The sequence below is a fragment of the Phoenix dactylifera genome, chromosome 2 (genome assembly GCF_009389715.1).
Source record: "Phoenix dactylifera cultivar Barhee BC4 chromosome 2, palm_55x_up_171113_PBpolish2nd_filt_p, whole genome shotgun sequence".
NCBI classification, from domain to species: domain Eukaryota; kingdom Viridiplantae; phylum Streptophyta; class Magnoliopsida; order Arecales; family Arecaceae; genus Phoenix; species Phoenix dactylifera.
The window spans coordinates 7,733,951-7,752,939 of NC_052393.1; the positions used below are offsets into that span (position 1 = coordinate 7,733,951).

At 37.6% G+C, this 18,989-nt stretch overlaps 2 protein-coding genes and 1 long non-coding RNA gene across 12 annotated transcripts; 2 read left to right on the forward strand and 1 right to left on the reverse strand.

The window, feature by feature from the left end:
* The first annotated feature begins 303 nt into the window (after positions 1-303).
* On the forward strand, positions 304-8,313 carry LOC103710781 (mediator of RNA polymerase II transcription subunit 31). 10 transcript variants are annotated; one of them, XR_005508720.1, is made up of 8 exons: positions 308-623; positions 755-852; positions 3,690-3,786; positions 3,935-4,013; positions 4,854-5,189; positions 5,996-6,059; positions 7,091-7,203; positions 8,090-8,298. XR_005508720.1 is itself a non-coding variant. In XM_039119598.1 (7 exons), the coding sequence occupies exons 1-7, from the start codon at positions 574-576 to the stop codon at positions 7,135-7,137; spliced, it is 771 nt and encodes a 256-aa protein (XP_038975526.1). In that variant the 5' UTR covers positions 308-573; the 3' UTR covers positions 7,138-7,825. The 10 variants fall into 10 exon arrangements, 5 of the variants coding, with proteins under 5 accessions (XP_038975519.1, XP_038975526.1, XP_038975524.1 ...); XR_005508718.1 differs by lacking the exon at positions 7,091-7,203 and having other exon boundaries at positions 304-623; positions 5,996-6,456; XM_039119598.1 differs by lacking the exon at positions 8,090-8,298 and having other exon boundaries at positions 7,091-7,825.
* On the reverse strand, positions 8,189-12,418 carry LOC120106627. The gene is made up of 2 exons (XR_005508730.1): positions 9,691-12,418; positions 8,189-9,606 (listed from the first exon to the last, which is right to left on the reverse strand). It is a non-coding gene; the product is annotated as an uncharacterized LOC120106627 (long non-coding RNA).
* Positions 12,419-12,646: 228 nt separating this feature from the next.
* LOC103710782 (glutamate dehydrogenase 2, mitochondrial-like) lies at positions 12,647-18,963 on the forward strand. The gene is made up of 9 exons (XM_008796667.4): positions 12,647-14,241; positions 14,337-14,450; positions 16,606-16,827; positions 16,959-17,033; positions 17,131-17,247; positions 17,524-17,774; positions 18,264-18,339; positions 18,425-18,511; positions 18,612-18,963. Exons 1-9 carry the CDS (start codon positions 14,134-14,136, stop codon positions 18,795-18,797), a joined length of 1,236 nt encoding a protein of 411 aa, XP_008794889.1. The 5' UTR covers positions 12,647-14,133; the 3' UTR covers positions 18,798-18,963.
* Positions 18,964-18,989: the final 26 nt, after the last annotated feature.

The window sequence follows — 18,989 nt, forward strand, 5'->3', positions numbered from 1 at the left end:
ATATACATATTAATATATCAGTAAATTGTAAGAATATTTTTCTCAAAGTATCAAATAGGAGATTTCCAAAGTCCAATTCATGCTGCTCAACATTTTTTTTTTTTTTTACTTCATCAAAAAAAAAAACATTTTCATTTTTTAGCATGGCACCTTAGGAGGCCCTAGAGTCCATTATTATACGCATGCTGGACTTGAGTCTCTCGTCATATATATATATATATATATATATATATACACGCACGCGCGATAGATATAGAGATGTGAGAGAGGGAGGGATGAACATTGGGATATAGAATTATAGATTGTCTAAATCCAACCTGATCCAATAGATTATCCGGTCTTTTCTTTTTGGAGTCAACTCGAATGCTTTCGATCGGGTTCGGATCGGGTTGGTTTGTTGGAGGACCGCATGACACCCCTGCCGACCTCTGACGCCTTGTTCGACTCCTGCAACTCCCAGAAAGTTCGGTTTTTTCTCTTTTTGTTCTTTTCCTCGCTCCGTTATTTTGCTGCTCGACTAGGGCTGGGACTAGGGCTCGGGCTTCAATTTATGCCCAGAATCCCTAGTCTGCGATGGCTTCCGGCAAAGACGACGCCGATCGCTCGTCCGACTCCCCATCAGCGCAAGTCCCTCGCCTCACAGTTTTTTCCAATTCTTTTCTCTGAATCTTTTCAGCTACTAGGTTTTTGATTCCTTTCTTGATCTTCGAAATAATTCACCTCAAATGTTTTACTTTTATTTTTTTAAATGCAGACTTAAGAACCCGTATAAAGATCCTGATGACGGCCGACAACGATTTCTACTCGAGTTGGAGTTCGTTCAGTGCCTGGCCAACCCTACCTACATCCACTGTGAGTTCTCCCGACCGAGAAAAAAGGAATCTTTGACATTATCTGTTTTTCTTGCAGAGGATTTCTATTGGGAAAGCATGGTTTGCAATGGATCAAGAAGTGGGTTCTGTCCGTTTCTGAGAATTTATAGAGAGAGAGAGAGAGAGAGAGAGGAGAAAACGATTGCTTTGGTGGAAATTTGTAACTGGATTATGGAAAGTTGTGATTTTTTCTGAGCATGTTTAATCTTTCCCTATTGCTAAAGGTAGAAAGGTACATAGAAACACATTCTAATTCTACTTCTCAGTTAGCTGAGAAACCTGTGCATTAAGGTTCTTTCTCTTCACTGACTTCTAATTCTCCCCGTGTTCTCTCTTTCACAACCTCTTAGTTTGATACCCTCTCTTCTCACCTCATTTTTCATTTTCTTTGTTCTTTTTCCTTCAAACTTTCTCCCCTTTCCAATGGCAGCCAATAAAGCAACTGAACTCAACTCGACTTTTGTATCTGTGATAGGTGTTTCTAATATGTTATATTTACTCAGTACTTCCTAACCTCACCATGCTTTCACTATACCCTTCTTGAAAGTGTAATGTCTCATTTGCGCAACAACTTGGCTTAACATCGTGATAAGTATGAAATTTTAAAATCAATGTACTTTTAGTTGCCTTTCACAGATGCACTATAATTACATTTGGAGTGTCTTCACCTATCACTCCACAGGCCCATAAAGCAAGAAAAGAGAGAAAAGGATGGCAATCGATGGGAGGTTGACTCAAAAATAAATGTTTTCAAAAACATCAAAGCACATTGTATGCCCCCAAATAAAAGCAAAACCATGCAGACAGCAAAATGGGCTTGGCCCACTTGTATACCCTAGACCTACGAAAAGTTATTGGAATAACATTTTCCATTTATTAAAGGAAAAAAGGTTTAATTTAGTTGCACTTAGTGTGGTAAGTGCTAAAATTTCTTCAAGGTTAATTCTTGGAAATTCCAGATCCAGATGTTTGGTAAAGTAGAGGTAAAAATGTAACTTTAATCAAAACATGGTGAAACATGACCGACTATGGCTTTGGTTGAAAATATTGTCAATGAACTAAACATGGTTGCTCTCTATGTTTAAGTAGTGATTGGAACCTTTCTTGTTGAAGTCCCTTTGTAAGAGTGAGTGTCATAAATTTAGTGAATTTAGGATACATGACTCCTTGGATACATGACTTTAGGATACCTTTCTGGATCCTAGAAGTCGAACAGATACATGACTCCTGACTTTAGGTTCCACTAGATGCAACTAAAAACCCATAAAGATTACCCGTATTAAGAGATACGACATTGTAGTAGAAAACCACACTTCTTTATAGATTGCCCTGAGCAGCTATTAGGGTTCTCGCCAAAGGATATTTGTCTTTACTTCCTTTGGTGTTGTCCTGTCACATGATTTTAGATTATAATGTCACTGTTCTGTACTAGCATAATTTGTAAATTAATAAAAAATGCCAACATTTTTTTCCCTAGTCTATCAATCAATTTTATGCATATAAATGAAGCATTTTTTAATGGTTCCTTCTCTACTACCTCTGATGTTATCATATTACATGATTTCAGATTATGTCGATAATTTCATTGGTCTCTACTAGAATGTTTTGTTAATGAAAAGGATATCAACATTTGTTATTTATAGATATCAATCAAGTTGTGCACATCACTGAACCATAGTTTTATGATATAATGCTGACTTTGGCATTCCTATCCAGAGTTCCAGATAATATATAGCTGGAGACTTTCGTTTAATTTGACTACCTTTATTATGTGGCGACTTGTACTTGTTTTTTGTGGGTTAAAATGTTGTTATGCACACACACTTGCATACATGGCAGTTGCATCTGAAACAATGGTTTCCTGTGACTGGTTATCTTAGAAGCTTGGTAAAAATCTTATGTTGAGACACATTTGCTAATGAAGTAGAACCTAATTTGATATTTATGTGGTTCTACTTTGATATTTGTGCATCTGATTGATATAATCCTTCTTGCTCTCTCTTTACCTCCTGCATCTTTTCCTTTTTTCCCCCTGTCAGCTGTTTCTTTCATACTTTTCTTTCATTCTTATCACCAATTTTTTTCATTCTTTATTCACTCTCATCCTTTTGTTCCATCCAAATTTTTGCATTAAGTAACATAGAATTCTGCAAGAAAGACATACGTGTAATGTTTTCTGTGAAATTAACATGATTACAAATCCGATTTCTCTCTGCAGCTAATTCCAAGAATCTAGTCGAACCTGAGGCAGGGTCCATGTCAGTTCTGAACCAATATTCTTATCCAACCTTTTGTTTTCACCAGAAGGTTTATAGCCTGAAACCAGTAAAAACTTCAGCATGTCTTGAAGTTGAACACTTATTCTGGTATAGGCATTGTAGGTTCCTCTTTTATTATTCAAAACTGTGATATATTTTAAGTTTTTAGTTAGGGAAAGGAAAATTATTGTCTTACTAAAATGCATACATCATATATGACATCTTTCATAATGTCTTATGAGACCATCTCTCTCTCTCTCTCTTTTTTTTGTTCTTGATCCATTAACTGTTTTATAACACACTGTACTATCTTTCTTAGTAGTTATTAGGTATTTCAGGTTCTAATACGAAAATGTTGACTTATCAACTCTAAAATTTATTTTATTTTTCACTGTCATTCACAATGGAGAGATCCCAGACAGAATTTTGCTGAAGTTTTTATACAGCTATTTATGTGCAATTTGGGGTTTCTCTGTAAATCACGATTAAGAATTTTTATAGGAGAATCTTTTTGTATTATCTTGCTTGATGTATGCATTGCCTTCCTTTGGGTTCTCAGATCTTGCTCAAAATCGGTATTTTGAGGATGAGGCGTTTATTGGATACTTGAAATACCTTCAGTACTGGCAACGACCAGAGTACATAAAATTTATAATGTGAGTTAAATGTAAAGTGATATGATTTTTTTACAAAATCTCCTCACAATTATGCTCATGATTTTTTAATTATTATTTTATTGTGGGAAGAATTTTCCCTTATGCATTTTATCAACTTAATTTGTGTAGGTGTTTTTTTGTCCCACAGGTACCCGCACTGCCTTTTTTTCCTTGAGCTTCTCCAAAATGCAAACTTTCGCAATGCAATGGCACATCCTGGAAGCAAGGTGACATTCTTCATACTAGATGACCTTTCTTATTCCAATCTTTTTTAACTTTTTCTAATTTTTCTTAATTTTATTATTTGTCATCTATATTCTACTTGGATTTTCCATGAGTTGTTTGAAGGTTATAGACCAAAGCATGGTTACTAGCGTACTCCTTTGAGATGGTGATACATGTTTGCTGGATTATTCAATAATGATTTTGTTATTGTTTATAAATGCTAATTTGGGATCATAACCTTCAAATTTGTTGATATTAAAAATGCCTGATAGCTGTGCAAATGCCTTTTTCCAAAAGGGAAAAGTCATATCTGGAAAACTGAATGTTTAAAAAGGACGGATGTTGTGAGAAAGGATTTGAATTTTGAACTAATAAAAAGGAATGGAGTTCTCAACAAAAATGAATGGCAAGGCAGCACAACTAAGGTTGAATTCATATAGTTGGATGGGGCTTCTTGGTTGTTTTGATCAGCTACTTGCTCGATTTGCAGGACACTCAAATCTATTAAAACCCTAATGAGCATTGCTGATGTCAAGTTCTGTAAGCTACTGTCAATGGTTTGTTTGCTTTCTGACAATTCATTCCGAAATTTGATTAGTACAGTTTGATGGCACATACTGAGTACTCTGGATAATGCTCCTTTTCCCTGTAAATAGCTTGCTAGCTGATCTCTGTATTATATGCTCCATTTTCCTCAAGTTGTGAGGGATGTTATATTGGATTCTTATACGTACTACATACATAATTTTTGTGAATAGTACTTTTCATGGTTCTCATTTTTCTATATTGTTAGAAAAGTTCAGTTTGTCATATCATTAACCATTTGTAGTGTTTTTGCATAGGAATTGGCTCATAGACAGCAGTATTTCTTCTGGAAAAACTATAGGAACAACAGACTGAAGCACATTCTACCACGCCCTATTCCTGAGCCTGCTGCACCTCCTGCTCCAGCTCCTGTTCCAGCTCCACTTCCAGCTCCATCACCTGCACCAGTGCCATCTATGACCACTGCTGCTGCACCAGCACTTTCTCCCATGCAGTTTGTCGGAGCACCTGGGTCTGCTCTCCAAAAGACTGACATGAGAAATGCCATGGGAGACCGTAGGAAGAGAAAGTATAATCTTTGTTTGTCTATCTGCATACACATTCAACATCTTATTGCTCAGTTATATATGAATGTGCGCCATCATCTCAGATTCTTTCGATGTGATCAATTATCATTCTTGTCATGTGTGACTTATTATGCTATTTCATCTCCTTTCCATCATCATTCGACTTGCAGATTACTATCAACATATGCTTTCAATCATCATTGCGAGTCTTTATTCATGATACAACTTCAACATGATATAGACAAATGGTGTATGGACATACACCCAGACAAACATACATAGTAATCATCCCTATGATGAATCATCCTCACATTTGTTTGTATAATTGTATGAAATAGTTCTAAATAGAAGCAGATCCAAAGACTAGTTTTAAGCACAATGTCAACTTTGAATTTACTTATGCCCTGATGTTGGCGCTTTTAATATGCGAGAACCTATAGTTTTGTGTTAATTCAGTTCTTTATTTTTTTCGGGTTATGTTGGCTCAATGATGTGATCTGATAAGATGAGCTAGTGAAGAAGTCTTGAATTCAGGACCAAAGGGTTTTAGGAAGTTGTTAATGCCCTAAAAGGATTTGACTGTCATGGATACAAGTAAGATCGCTAAAATGGAAAATGTAGTTAAAAAATAGAAACTACTGACAAAATATAATTCATAGACTCAAGCCTTAGCTACATAGGAAGGATTGTTGGTTTGTGATCAGAATTCTCATTGATTATGCTGATATATATTTCTTTTTTGCATGATGTTGGTTTGATGATATTTTGTAAAGGTGCCTTGACTAAGTGAAAGCACAAAAAAGAAATATATATCCTGTCTAACTCTGATATTTAATGCATTGCAAAGATCTTAAATTAATTAATTATTGCAGGAAGGAAGGTTGAAAGGCCAAATGTTATTTCTTGGCAAAGGAGGTCAATGTTGGCTGCTTGCAGGTAACCTTCTTCTCTATTTCTTGGAACTATTGGGCCCATTTGGTTGCAAACAAGGTTCGCCATCTCGGTACCAGACCCTATACTGGTATCATTCTACTATATGTCGGTCGGTATGGGGCCGGTTTGGCATACTGACACTTGTACGCTCCTCGTACCAGGTACCAATTCCGTACTAGTATGGTACGGTCGATATGCACCAGTACTGATTGGTACGGCACACCATGGTTGCAATAGTTGAAGTTGTTGAATTGACCCTTGAGTTATTAACGTTTTGGTTTTGCATGTTTCCGAATGAGAACAAGTGGAATTTGTTGGGCATATGCAAGACATACAATTTGGTGTGCTGCGAATTTATATATTTGACTACTGGAAATATTGCTAAATGTTTCAGAAGAGTGTAAGATTACAACACCAATGTACATCCTTCTCTTTCTAATTTGAGAACCTTTCTGTAGATGATATTTTCCCTTCTTCACATGGTTTTGTATGTTTTATATCCCATGAGACCTTTTTCCTCTTTTTTTTTTGATGTCATGTGTTTTCTGTTTTGTGCACCAGCTTTTGTTTGCCATCTTTAGGTAGCTACCCATCCATTTTAAATTGGACCAGATTTCCTTTTGTCTCCTGTTGTTTTACCTAAGCATTAGCATGCATTGAATTTACAGTTTTATCATTTACTTGCTTTGGTTAAAATTAATGTTTTTTTTTTTGGTACGACTTATTGGATTTATTCATATTTAAGTAAGTTGTATTTTGCAAAAGAGATTGCAAAAGAATTTTGGTGGCTGTGTTTTTTGTGACGGATTCAGAATCTGTTGATCCAATAAGTTAAATGCTGCTCTGTACCCTTTGCTACAAGCCTTTTAGGTTTTAACTTGTTGAAGTGTCTGCTTCTGGGCCTTAACTTCACCTGTTTTTTATTTTTCTGGGATTACTTCTATTTATTACCCCTCTTTGCTACTTCTGGGCTTTTAAGGCTTTAACTTGTTGAAGTGTCTGCTCTTTTAAGCACCTTGTTTCTTTCAAAACAGGGTGGGAGAAGGCTTTTTCCACCACTTGGCCTGATTCTGGTTCATGACTTATGGCAAAATTTTTGTGGATAATATTCACCAAGGAAACGTACTTGTTGAAGGTTTTAAATAAGGTGATTTTGATTGCTCTGTGCTCCAGTTGGTCAAGCTCATCGTACTCAAGTTTTCTTTCTTAGCATCTCTACACTTGGTGTTGTTTATGCAAGCTTTGTCAGTTAGGAGTCTCGAATAGGTAAGGTTCTTGATAGTTGACCATGTTTAGTGCTTCACCTCTGCCATCGAGTGCTACATGTCTAGTTCTGATATAGGTGTGATTTGTTCTTCAAGATTTGATGTTTCACCACCTTCTTTTTTTGGATTTAGGATTTCAGTGCATCTTGTCACATATCATTTGATATTGTGATATAATAAATTATGTTTGACATTCTGTTCCTTAAAATCTGATCCATGACTGTTTGCTAATTTTCGGTATCTGATATATTTCATGTATCTCTGTCGGTTGGATTACAAAGTAAAAATGTACCTTCTCCTTTGGCTGTTTTCCATGGGATCAATACTGAAGTTGATTGGGAATTTGGAGTGGGGCGTTATATATTGGATCATTTGGGTGTTCCTTCTTTACTTTGTAGAATTCATTTCTTTCCATCATCCGTGATTGATTTTCATGAGTCAATAAGTTATTCCGTTTGGTGCTTCTTACCATCTTATGTCAGTTATGAGAGAATATTACTAATGTATTTGCACTTGAAACCAAAACAAAATATGCTTGTGTAGCTATAGTTTAACTGCAATTTGATTGCATCGACTGCTGATTGATTGTTTACCCTGACACATTTGTTTCTTTGTGCCATGAGTCAGAAATGCACTACGGTCAAAACTGATGTGCAAATGGATATCATATTTCTCAATTTTTCTCATAGATTGCTATCTTCTTGTCTGCTGATTAGGTTAATGCAGCCAAATTCCATCTACCAAGTTCTTTTGTTTTGCTTTATGCAGATAGAGTTTATGCAGGACAGTGCAGCATTATTTGTTAAGCAATGTTTCTTCTTAAGAGCAAACACAAGGGAAGTCGGTTTTGAAACAACATGCACCATCTTTTTTAAATTTATCACTATTTCAGCCTTTCTTTTGGTTACTCTTTCCATCTCTTTGGCATGACATGTTGTGATTATTTGTTTTTCAAATAGAATATGCATTTCTAAGAATACCTTATGTTTTCACTTCTATGGGTAGTTAAAATGCTGGTAAAACCAGCAGCTGTGCTTTTGCCTGGACATAAACCGAGAAAACTAAGGGGAGCTTAAAGGAAAGGCCTTTAATTTCATCAGCACAACTAGGAATTTAGGAAGTAAGCTGATTAAGCATGAAATTGATACGCAATAATAAATAAGAAGAAGAAGAATCTACTGTGCGCTATAAATAAAAGAAATCTAATCCGTGTTGGAATATTTCTATCATCCCTTCCTAGATTCTTGCATGAACATGTAATATTTGATGATTGGAAGGTGTTTGGCGAGTATCTCTTAACGAGGTGGTACAGGATTAGGTGGTGTTCACCTGTAATGAGGGGTGTATCTGCTTTTATCTCTCCCGTCTATTTTTGTTTTTATTTTTTATTCTCTTTCCCCTGAGAAAGATGTGGTTCTTCAGGCAGGCTGTTACTGAGGAACTTGTATTGCTTGATAAGCATCCTCCGCAAATGACCCAAGCTCATATTCAGCGTGATTAAACTTACTGTATATAAATATGAATAGATAATATTTTTATAAAGTATAAAAATTTATTTTATTTGTCAATTTTTTTTGTAGTAGGTGATGAACTGTAAGTGTTATTGTCTCTTGCTTGTCAGAGGTGAGCTATAATTTCAGTAGTCAAATGGTGATCTAGTTGTGGAGATGTAACCCGCCACTTGATGAGAGGTGCCTCAATGCATCAATCCTGTGGCTGAATTGGGTCAAAAAAAAAAAAATTGAATCCAAAGTCAATTCATTTTCAGTCAAGTTTGAATTGATCGAGTATGATATGATATTAACTTCATCAGCTCATTGGCCTTTTTTGGGTCAAAAGTGGGTCGAATCCAAGCCTGATCCAAATAACTTCGGTTCGGGTTGGACTTGATTAATTTCAAAATTCAGACTGCCCCACTTCTTCTGGTAACTCTCTCCCCAGTGCCTCCACGGTAGCCAACGGTGATCTTGATTAAGCTGCGTTTAAATCAGCTTGTTCATCTCTGTTGGGGTAGTCCATGACTACAAAATGAGCAGCAATCGGTTTTAATGTCAAGGAACAATATGAAGTGCTGTTATTTTCTCTTTCTTCTTCTCCTCGGCAGTCCAGACAAATGCAGGCTTTCAATGAATGGATAAAATTCCTCTAATTTAAATAGAGGGAAAGAAAGGAACAGGAAAAAAAATTCGAGCCTATATCCATGGTTTTAGCTGCACTCCTCTTGCATTGCGTGTGGCTTGCTCGAAGGATGTTGTGAACTTGTGCTTCCAAGTAGGTGAGAATTCCTGCATCCATGCATATGAAATCATAAAGAAGGCCTCTGAAATGAAAATATATGAAATGTAAATAGAATAATTCAACATCTCAACTCTAAAAAATAATCTTAGGCTGTGTTTGGATGGGGCGAGGAGAGGAGGGTGGAGAGGGGGATTGTTATGACAATGGAATTGGGGTTCTCACTATCCCTCGTCATCACCATTCTGCCCCCTCTTCTTCTTCTTCGAATCCTCTCTCTTTCTTAAAGCCCTCTCTCTTGCCCTTAGACTGTTGCTACTCCCTTGCTAGAGGCGAGGCTTTGCAAGGCCTCTTCCGATCATCGGCGAGCACAGCTGGCTCGATGACAAATCAACCCACTCGTTTGATAAATTATCGTGATGCCTTCTCTGAGATCAAGCGTGGATCTGGCTCTCCTCGTTGCCCCGTGTTCTCTCTTGCCGATTGCTTGAAGTCATCATTGGCGTGCCTGTTTCGACGACGAGGAGCATTTTGCCTGCTCCTAACTTGGCTGTCTTGTTTTGATTTCTTTTCCTCCACCACGATATGACCCTTTTGCTTTCAAGTTGATAGATTCGTGTTTGTGTTGAATACTTATGGACGATTGAATTATTGGGGGATAATATTTTAGCTATTTTTTTGCAACTGTCCAAAGACAACTTTGTTGAGACAAAAAAATCCACTTATGATAGTTTGCCAAAATCCTACCCTACGGAGATCTAGAGAGTACTAATCAATTCGCGTAGAGATACTGATCTGCACATAACAAGAAGAGAAAGGCTCGTTGGATTGACTCTTCCAATGCCTAAATTACGAAGGACGTTAAAATAACAATATTGTCGTTCTTCTAGTTGGTCTTCTCACTTAGGCCTTTTTATCTTGGCTTTCTCAAGTCGGCCTTGTCATATCGGCCTTCTTATCTTGGCCTTTTCATTTCAGCCTTCTCAGGCCTGCCTGGTCAGCTTTAGGGGTTCGGCCTCCGTCTTCACCTTAGCTTTAGCCTTCAATTGAACTCTAGCCTTCACCTTAGTCTCAGCCTCAACTTTCACCTTGGCCTTCTCACCTTAGCCTTAGCTTTAGCTTTCATCTCGAACTCAACTTTCTCATCTCGGCCTTTGACTTCACCTCGGCCTTAGCTTCTCACCTCGGCCTCGGTCTTCTCACCTCGGCCTCGGTCTTCAACTCGATCTTGGCCTTAGCATTCCTTTCGGTCTTCTCGCCTCAGCCATGGTTTCTCACCTCAGCATCGACCTTCACCTCGACATCGCTCTCCATCTCAGCCTTGACTTTCACCTCAACCATGACAGCTCATATACCGACTAACTTGCCAAAAAAGAAAAGCAGAATAATGGATAAGGGCTTGAGAGCTTCTTACCATGAGAACTTTGAGATATGAGTGCCCTCTCTGTTTGGAGTCCCTTGGTTGTTGTTGCCACAGAATCCGAACCGAGGTCGGAGCACAGCTCAGACGACTTTGGGATCGGCTGGAGTCGAGCTGAGCAGACTAGTGGTGGCACTGGGCATTGGTCTCCTTCGGGGATGGCCTGTAAAAAGTTCACTTGCTAGAGAATTTCTAGCTGAGGACCTTCCGATGTCTAAGTCAGAATGGAGAGGCAAACAGTGTGTAAAGAAAAAAGAGTTCAGCATAATGTAACTCTTTGTGAGGAATGAACATCATCCCTAAGGTGGGGCCCCCAGGCCGCCTCTTTATATAGGAGAGCTTAATTTTATCGTTATCTGGGCTAATGTGGCGTGCACTGATGGCTAGATAACGGTCAATAGAATGGCCGCAGCGTGGAGTTAGTCCGCATGGGTGGCATACAGTGCCAATCGGGCGCAAACTAGGGTGTCGCCATGACTGTAGGCTGTCGGGGCCGTCGGTTGTTAGGATTGTCAGTCCCTGTCGGCATGTGTCGAATAGGCTCCTTGGTTGGAGGTAAAATTGCTTACTTCCTCACTTCGGTCAGTTGGCTCCTCGATCAGAACCGAAGTTGCTCTCCTCGATCAGGGCAGAGGTTGTCGAGGTCAGTCAGTCCGAGGTTGAGGTATCTAATATTTTTTCTATTAGCCATATTTATATAGGTGTTGGAGCAAGGATCCGTTTAGGCGGAAGTCAAGGGATGAGCCATAATTTCTTATGAGTCATAACCATCCTTTTGTTTCTAGACCTTCTTAATTGCAAAAATGTAACCGCCCAAAATTCAAATCTGCTTGAAACTGCTTGCCACATGTCGATCCACGATAGGTGGATTGATTTTATGCCATATCAGTTCTAACATTTTCTCCAACCATATAATATCCTTACAGAATAATCTTTCAAACTATAGTTATAATAACCCAGGACCTCATCCAAAATGGCTAACCAGAATGTATTATTTGGGTTTCTTGATTATGTATAAGTACCCAAGATCTTCTCGGCGAATAACCAATGTGGGACTAAACACACGCCTACATGGGTCCTTACATACTCCCCCCGTTCAAGCCCTGACGTCCTCATCAGACTAAGGGTTCAAATCAATTCAAATCCAATCACAAGCACCACGATAAGTTTGTGGTCAGCCTCCATGAACCCGGCTGCAGTGTTCCGTAGTCCACATAGGCTATGGACCGAGTTCGCTCTGATATCATTTATAACAACGCAGGACCTCACCCAAAATGGCTTGCATATCTATTTTTCTAAAAAAAGGTAAAATAAATGGTGGATCGCATATCTCTTTTTCTAAAAAAGAAGGTAAAATAAATACCGTCGAAAAATGGTATTTATTTTTCCATTTTGGATTACCAAGTCGAGATAATCTAAAAATATCATTTTTGACTGAAATACACTCACTAATATTATATAAATATATTAATATATTTATTAATAATATTGATAAAAAATCATATATTTAATATATATTAATATATCTGTTAATGCATATTAATATTAATAAATAATTAACAAATATTTACTAATTATCAATAAATCTAACATATGATTTATTAATAATTTTATTTACATAAGAAAGCATATTTATTAAGAAAAATATTTTTTAATATATGTATAATTAATTTAAAAATTAACTTATCTAAATATATTTTAATATTTGAAATAGTCAATATGGACAACATTTATATAAGTGGGCCACAAGTAGCCAACAAATAAGCTGAGAAAAAATGTTATAACTTGAATTGTTTATTTAAGGGTATGATTTGAAAATTCGACAATATTTTTGTATAAGGCTATCTCGAACCAAACATAGTAACTTTTTTTCCGATACTATTTTTCGGAATAACTATTTTACAACCTAATGTCGTAAAATTTATTTCTTCCTATAATTATTTTTTCAGATAAATGATTCCCAAAATCATCAAATTACCTCGCAGTGTGACATGCCCCAACCACCTAAAACATCAGATTTTGACTACTAAAATATTTTTTAAGCATTTATCTTTGAGATCCATTAATAAAAAAAATAGTTATCTAAAGAAGATTAAAAAAGTGATTGAAAAATATTGGACAATATGCTGATATCATACCAATTAATATTTCAAGATCACATCATACCACTATGTCTTATATCAATTCAAACTAAGACCTTAGCTGAAATGAAAATTATAATTAAAATGCAAAAAAGCCCATGCCATGTACCATACTACATGTATCCAAGCGTTTGTAACACTTCCTACTGCCTTCCCCTAATTGAACACCTTATTGTAGGTCTGTTTTTTGAGAGATTATACAAAATCAAGCGCAGGCTGCCAGTAATGCGGGTCATCTTGACCTTTATTAGCTATAAGTTCATAAACGACATGTGTCGATAAAGCAGATCCAAAACTTACATAAGATTATATAATATTAAACTCTCTTGTGTTAGCCAACTTCCTGTCTTAAAACTATCTTAATTAGAGGCAGCGATCAGGTTAAGATCGGACCGGATATGAGTCGGATTAGATAAATATCGGGCCGTAGTCCGTAAATTTATCAATCCAAGTCCAATTTATTTATTAAATAGGTAAAAAATTCAGAACCAAATTAAACCATTTGATTAATCATATGAATTGAAATGGTCCATCGAAGTTACGGAACCAAATCCTTGAGCATATGTAGGTTGGATACTGGTCCATCTAATAACTAGACGACCATACCGGTCGATACAGCCGACACGTACCCGGCCACGAGGTTGAACAAGTGCAGGTTTTCGCCAACCGTCGCGTGTCATGAAGTCTCTATTCCCAGTAGGAAAGCCCCACGATTCATTCCAGGAAAAAGCTCAAACGGCTCTGTGTTTCCATTCCGCCTCCCCCAGCCCCAGCTGCATTCACCTCATTCTCTGTTTCTATCTATGTCTCCAAGCTCCAACCCCGTTCTTCCCCCCTTCCCTTCCTCCTTCCCCTTTGCCCTGCCTCAAATCCCGCATCATCGTCGATTCTATAAATCTCCCCGCTTCCGTTCTCCCATCGCGTTCTCTTTTACGTTGTTCTCCGATTCTTCTCTTTGGTGAAAAATCGCTCCTCTTTTTTTGTTCTCTTTTTTTTTGTATTCTTTAGTAGGAGCCATGAACGCCCTGGCCGCTACCTGCCGCAACTTTCGCCAGGCGTCCCGCCTCCTGGGGATCGATTCCAAGCTCGAGAAGAGCCTCGTGATCCCATTCCGCGAAGTCAAGGTGCTGATTTATTGTTCTTTCTGTTGTTTGTTTCTTCTCTTCTTTGGTTCTCGATGAACTCTGAGATGGGTTCTTGTTTTCTTGTGGGTGTGCAGGTGGAATGTACCATCCCTAGAGATGATGGTTCTCTGGCTTCCTTTGTTGGGTTTAGAGTTCAGCATGACAATGCACGGGGGCCGATGAAAGGAGGGATTCGATATCACCCCGAAGTGAGTTCTTTTTCTCTTTATCCACAATGGATATATGTTGGTTTATTGGATGTTCTTGATTCAGTAGATTCAAGATATTACTGTTGGGGTTTGACATTAGATTCTGTGAGATTATGTCGTCTTTGTCGTATTTATGCTTTAAATTGTATTGCGGTCGTATACTGATGGAGAAAATGGAAGGGCAATTTTAATTAATATATGTAATTTGAAGATGACTGCATGATATGATTTAGTTTGTCGTATCGTGATTGTCGTATACTGATGCAAAATTTTTTTGCATAGATTTAAAGATCTTGTTGCTTGCTCAAAGTGGTATTTTTTTTAGTTATTTGATTTCTCTGTTATATCTTTGCTCCTTAGTTGTTCTTCCTATTCTTGGCAAATCTCAGTTCAATCCTGGAATAAGTCTGTGTCTTGTCAGCTTATAAAGACTCGATCCATGCCTATGCAGTCCCGTCCGGTTATTGTTTTAACAAGGAAAACATTCTTTTACGGATTTTGGAAAGTTAGCAATGAGAAAATATGTGTTTCAGCAATTTGAGAAACAAGTGGCCAGTTGGTACTCAATAATGTTTCGGGATTATTTGACACCTAACCACTTTGAGCATTTCTGGAATTAAGAGGTTTTTCCAGTGAAGTTATGTGAATAAAAATGCCTTGCCTTTCATTTAGAGAAATGTTTCAGGCATTCATGAAGGAGAGCAGAAGGAAACACCATGTCATAAAATAATAACGAATTCAGCCAGGGAATGATGTCATTCGCCCTAGCTGTGAGTGGGTGTCACATGGAATGTAGGTGTCTGAGGCATTTCTCTTTCATTTATCAGCATTTTAATATTCAGATATCATGGAATGTCTTGGGTATAATTAGAGTACTTGAGTGACATCTCCAAGTAAGGACACCAGGAGTTATGAGTTCCACCTGTTCCCTCCTTCCATTATAAAGAACAGATTTTTCACTTAGTCTAGGCCTCGATATACTTGTGCTTGTCAGTTATAACTCCTGTTTTTGGTGATTGCATCAGACAACATATATTCTGAATGAAAAGCTAAACCATTCCAAACTTGACAATATATTAAGTCGGCCCAACCATGAAAGTAGATATTTTATTTTTGGCTTTGTGAACAACAACTGTTTCAATTTTAGAGGTAATCAATAAAGAAATAAAATTAAGATGCCTTGAAATTAGAACAACAACTGTGGCATGCAATAGCTGACCCCAAATAACTGGGAAAAGGCTAGATGATTATGATTTTATATAGCATGCAATGAATTCCTTCAAACTTATAATTTGAGCAATATGATAAAAAAAATAAGGGCAGTTACTAGTTACTTTATTAGAGCAGTTTTATATGGATACCAAGCCTTGGTAACATTCATACTCATTGTTACCTGGATACTCCACAGATATGATTTCTTGATGTGTTGGATGCTTGGACACTTGAAGACGTTTCATACTTCACACACACTGATCAAGTCAAGGTTTTATTATCATTACATATCTATGTTTGATTTCTTTACAAAAAAGATGTCAAGTGTAAGATCGCATTTACCAGAGGTCCTATAATTTTTTTGGAAACTTGGAAGTTGGAACTATTGGTCCATCTAATTATCCATCATGCATGCGCATTTAGAAGAAACAGATGTGTCCCTCTGTCAGATTTCTTAAAGTTTAGTCAGATTCTTCTTGACACTTGGACACTTCACACTTCTGCCACATCTCCAAGTAACATTGTAATGACAGTTTCTGTGTGGTTTTCAATTCTGCAGTCCATTTGCAAATGTCACTCTTGGGCTACCTTACTACCTTGAATCCTCAAAAATGCTTGAGACTATCATGACTGCATAAGGGAATGGATTAGTATTTTGGAGATCTAATATGTTCTAAGGTGGATCAAAGCAAAAATTTCTAACTTGATCGCCTTGTTTTGGCATCAATGGAAGCTTTTTTTTTGGTGACACCTGGCAGCTGGACCATGACCTTGCTGTTCCATGGAATTGCTAGGATGTGTTGATTGTAAATCCATTATGATCCACGCTTTTGGATTCCCCTTCATTTATATCTACAATTGAAATGCACTAATTAGTTTAATTTTATTGTTGACGCTACCTGTGTGGACTTTAAATCATCATCTTTGTATTTACTTTTGAAAGGTTGACCCCAGTGAGGTGAATGCTCTGGCTCAGTTGATGACATGGAAAACTGCTGTGGCAGATCTACCATATGGTGGAGCAAAGGGAGGCATTGGTTGCTCTCCTGGCGACTTAAGTGACAGTGAGCTGGAACGCCTAACCCGTGTCTTCACTCAGAAAATTCATGATCTCATTGGAACTCACACTGATGTTCCGGCCCCTGACATGGGAACCAATTCACAGGTATTCCACCTTGTTCTTAATTTGATCATGGAACTAAATAATAAGTTTTCCTTGTACATCCATTATGAAAGTTTGCTTGTGCGTCCATTATGTCTGAATGTTTTTGACTATCCACCAGTCTTGTTAAACAGACTATGGCATGGATTTTAGATGAGTATTCTAAGTTCCATGGCCACTCACCAGCCATCGTTACTGGAAAGCCAATAGTAAGCATTTAAATCTAATTGATAGCAGATTCTGTCATATGACTAATTTTTAGTTTCTCAGGTTAAGCTGATCTTTCTTTCTTTTGGATAATTGAAGGATCTTGGTGGGTCGTTAGGCAGGGAGGCTGCTACAGGGCAAGGTGTTGTATTTTCTACCGAGGCTTTATTAGCTGAACATGGGAAGTCTATTTCAGGACTGAGTTTTGTTATCCAGGTAAATCTGGATTTATTTTTGTGTATCTTGCATTTATCTAATAATGGATCAATTTAAGGTTCTTTAATAACTTTAACTCATAAAATGATGGACAAGAACACCAGCCATGATATGATGATTTTATGCTTCATTCATCTTGACTTTACGGTTCCTGGCACTACTTATACAAGATACCTTCAACCTCATCTGCAACCCTTGCAATTACTCATGATCATGTGTTATCAGAAACACATGCCGGACACTTTAAACTACTGACTCCTTTATTAAATCTTCCAGGGTTTTGGAAATGTGGGCTCTTGGGCTGCACAAATTTTTCATGAAAAAGGTGGCAAGGTTATTGCAATTGGAGATGCAACTGGTGCAATAAAAAATCCAAATGGTATTGACATTCCTGCTCTCATGGCACACAAAAATGAAGGTGGTCTTCTGAAAGATTTCAAAGGTGCTGATGCTCTAGATTCAAAGGAGTTGCTTGTGCAAGAATGTGATGTTCTCGTCCCTTCTGCCTTAGGCGGAGTGCTCCACAGGTTCCAAACATTTATCCTCTACTTATAGCTGTTCGTCATCATACTGTCGCCTGTCCAAACTGTCCCCAATTCTTATCTAGCACTACACATGGAATTTAAAATATAATACTAAATGGTTGAATTTAAGAGTATCAAGTTATCTTCAATTCCCAGCTATGCTGGAATCCTTATTGTCCAGATCCTGTTGTTTATATTTGGTGACTTCGTAACTGGGTTTGCAATTTTTTTCTCGAATTTTCCTTCTGAAATGCACGTGATTCTGCTAAGGACATCATAGTTACTAGTTTTATCTCTGAGCAGCAATGATTCTGTGTTTGCTTCTTGATTTCAGTACGTATAACTTTGCTTGAACCAAAATTTATAGATATTTCTCTTGTTTTTGTTTACGTGGTGAAAGGCTGTTAATGGTAGTTCCTTATAGAGTTTAATGATGATCAGGGCAACTGACTGTCAAATTCAACTTTGCTGATGGTTCCATATTTTTTGAAGGGAAAATGCTGCGGATGTGAAGGCCAAGTACATAATAGAAGGTGCTAATCATCCCACTGATCCAGAAGCAGATGAGGTAGCATTCCATAAAGATTATTAGGAAAAATTATAGCTGCCGCAAATGTTCGGACTTCTTAGTTTTCAATATTTTTGGAGTGCAGATACTATCTAAAAAAGGAGTCGTCATACTGCCTGACATTTATGCAAATGCCGGCGGTGTGATTGTGAGTTATTTTGAGTGGGTTCAGGTACTTGGGAAAAGACGCTACTTTCTCTACTCAGTTTTGGTTATCCAATTTCTTGTAACATCATGATGTTCTCTCTTCCATTTTTTACCTATTTTTTCAGAACATCCAAGGATTCATGTGGGACGAGGATAAGGTGAAAATGGAACTTCAAAGGTACATGAGAGGTGCTTTCACGAATATCAAGGCAATGTGTAAGACTCATGACTGCAACCTCAGGATGGGGGCATTCACCTTGGGGGTGAACCGAGTTGCTCGTGCCACTCTCCTGAGGGGTTGGGAAGCATAGGGAATGCATTCAAGGACAAGGAAACAAAGGCTCTTTCTAGTCCGAGAAAAAAATTCATGTGGAGGAGAGTTATTTGACGGGCATTGTTCAACCAATAAAGTAGTCTCAAACTCTCCAAGCAAAACAGTAACTCTTGTGCTTTTGTTGTAAGTGAAGTATAAGTTTATGGGAGCCAAAAGTTATTTGTTGCGG

Coding starts and splice junctions, on each gene's coding strand:
- LOC103710781 (XM_039119591.1), top strand. CDS start 574: ATGGCTTCCGGCAAAGACGACGCCGATCGCTCGTCCGACTCCCCATCA. Junction 853..3,689: donor CAACCCTACCTACATCCACT/GTGAGTTCTCCC, acceptor TTGGGTTCTCAG/ATCTTGCTCAAAATCGGTAT. Junction 5,190..5,995: donor TTGCTCAGTTATATATGAAT/GTGCGCCATCAT, acceptor TAATTATTGCAG/GAAGGAAGGTTGAAAGGCCA.
- LOC103710782 (XM_008796667.4), top strand. CDS start 14,134: ATGAACGCCCTGGCCGCTACCTGCCGCAACTTTCGCCAGGCGTCCCGC. Junction 17,034..17,130: donor TCGTTACTGGAAAGCCAATA/GTAAGCATTTAA, acceptor GGATAATTGAAG/GATCTTGGTGGGTCGTTAGG. Junction 17,775..18,263: donor TTAGGCGGAGTGCTCCACAG/GTTCCAAACATT, acceptor TATTTTTTGAAG/GGAAAATGCTGCGGATGTGA.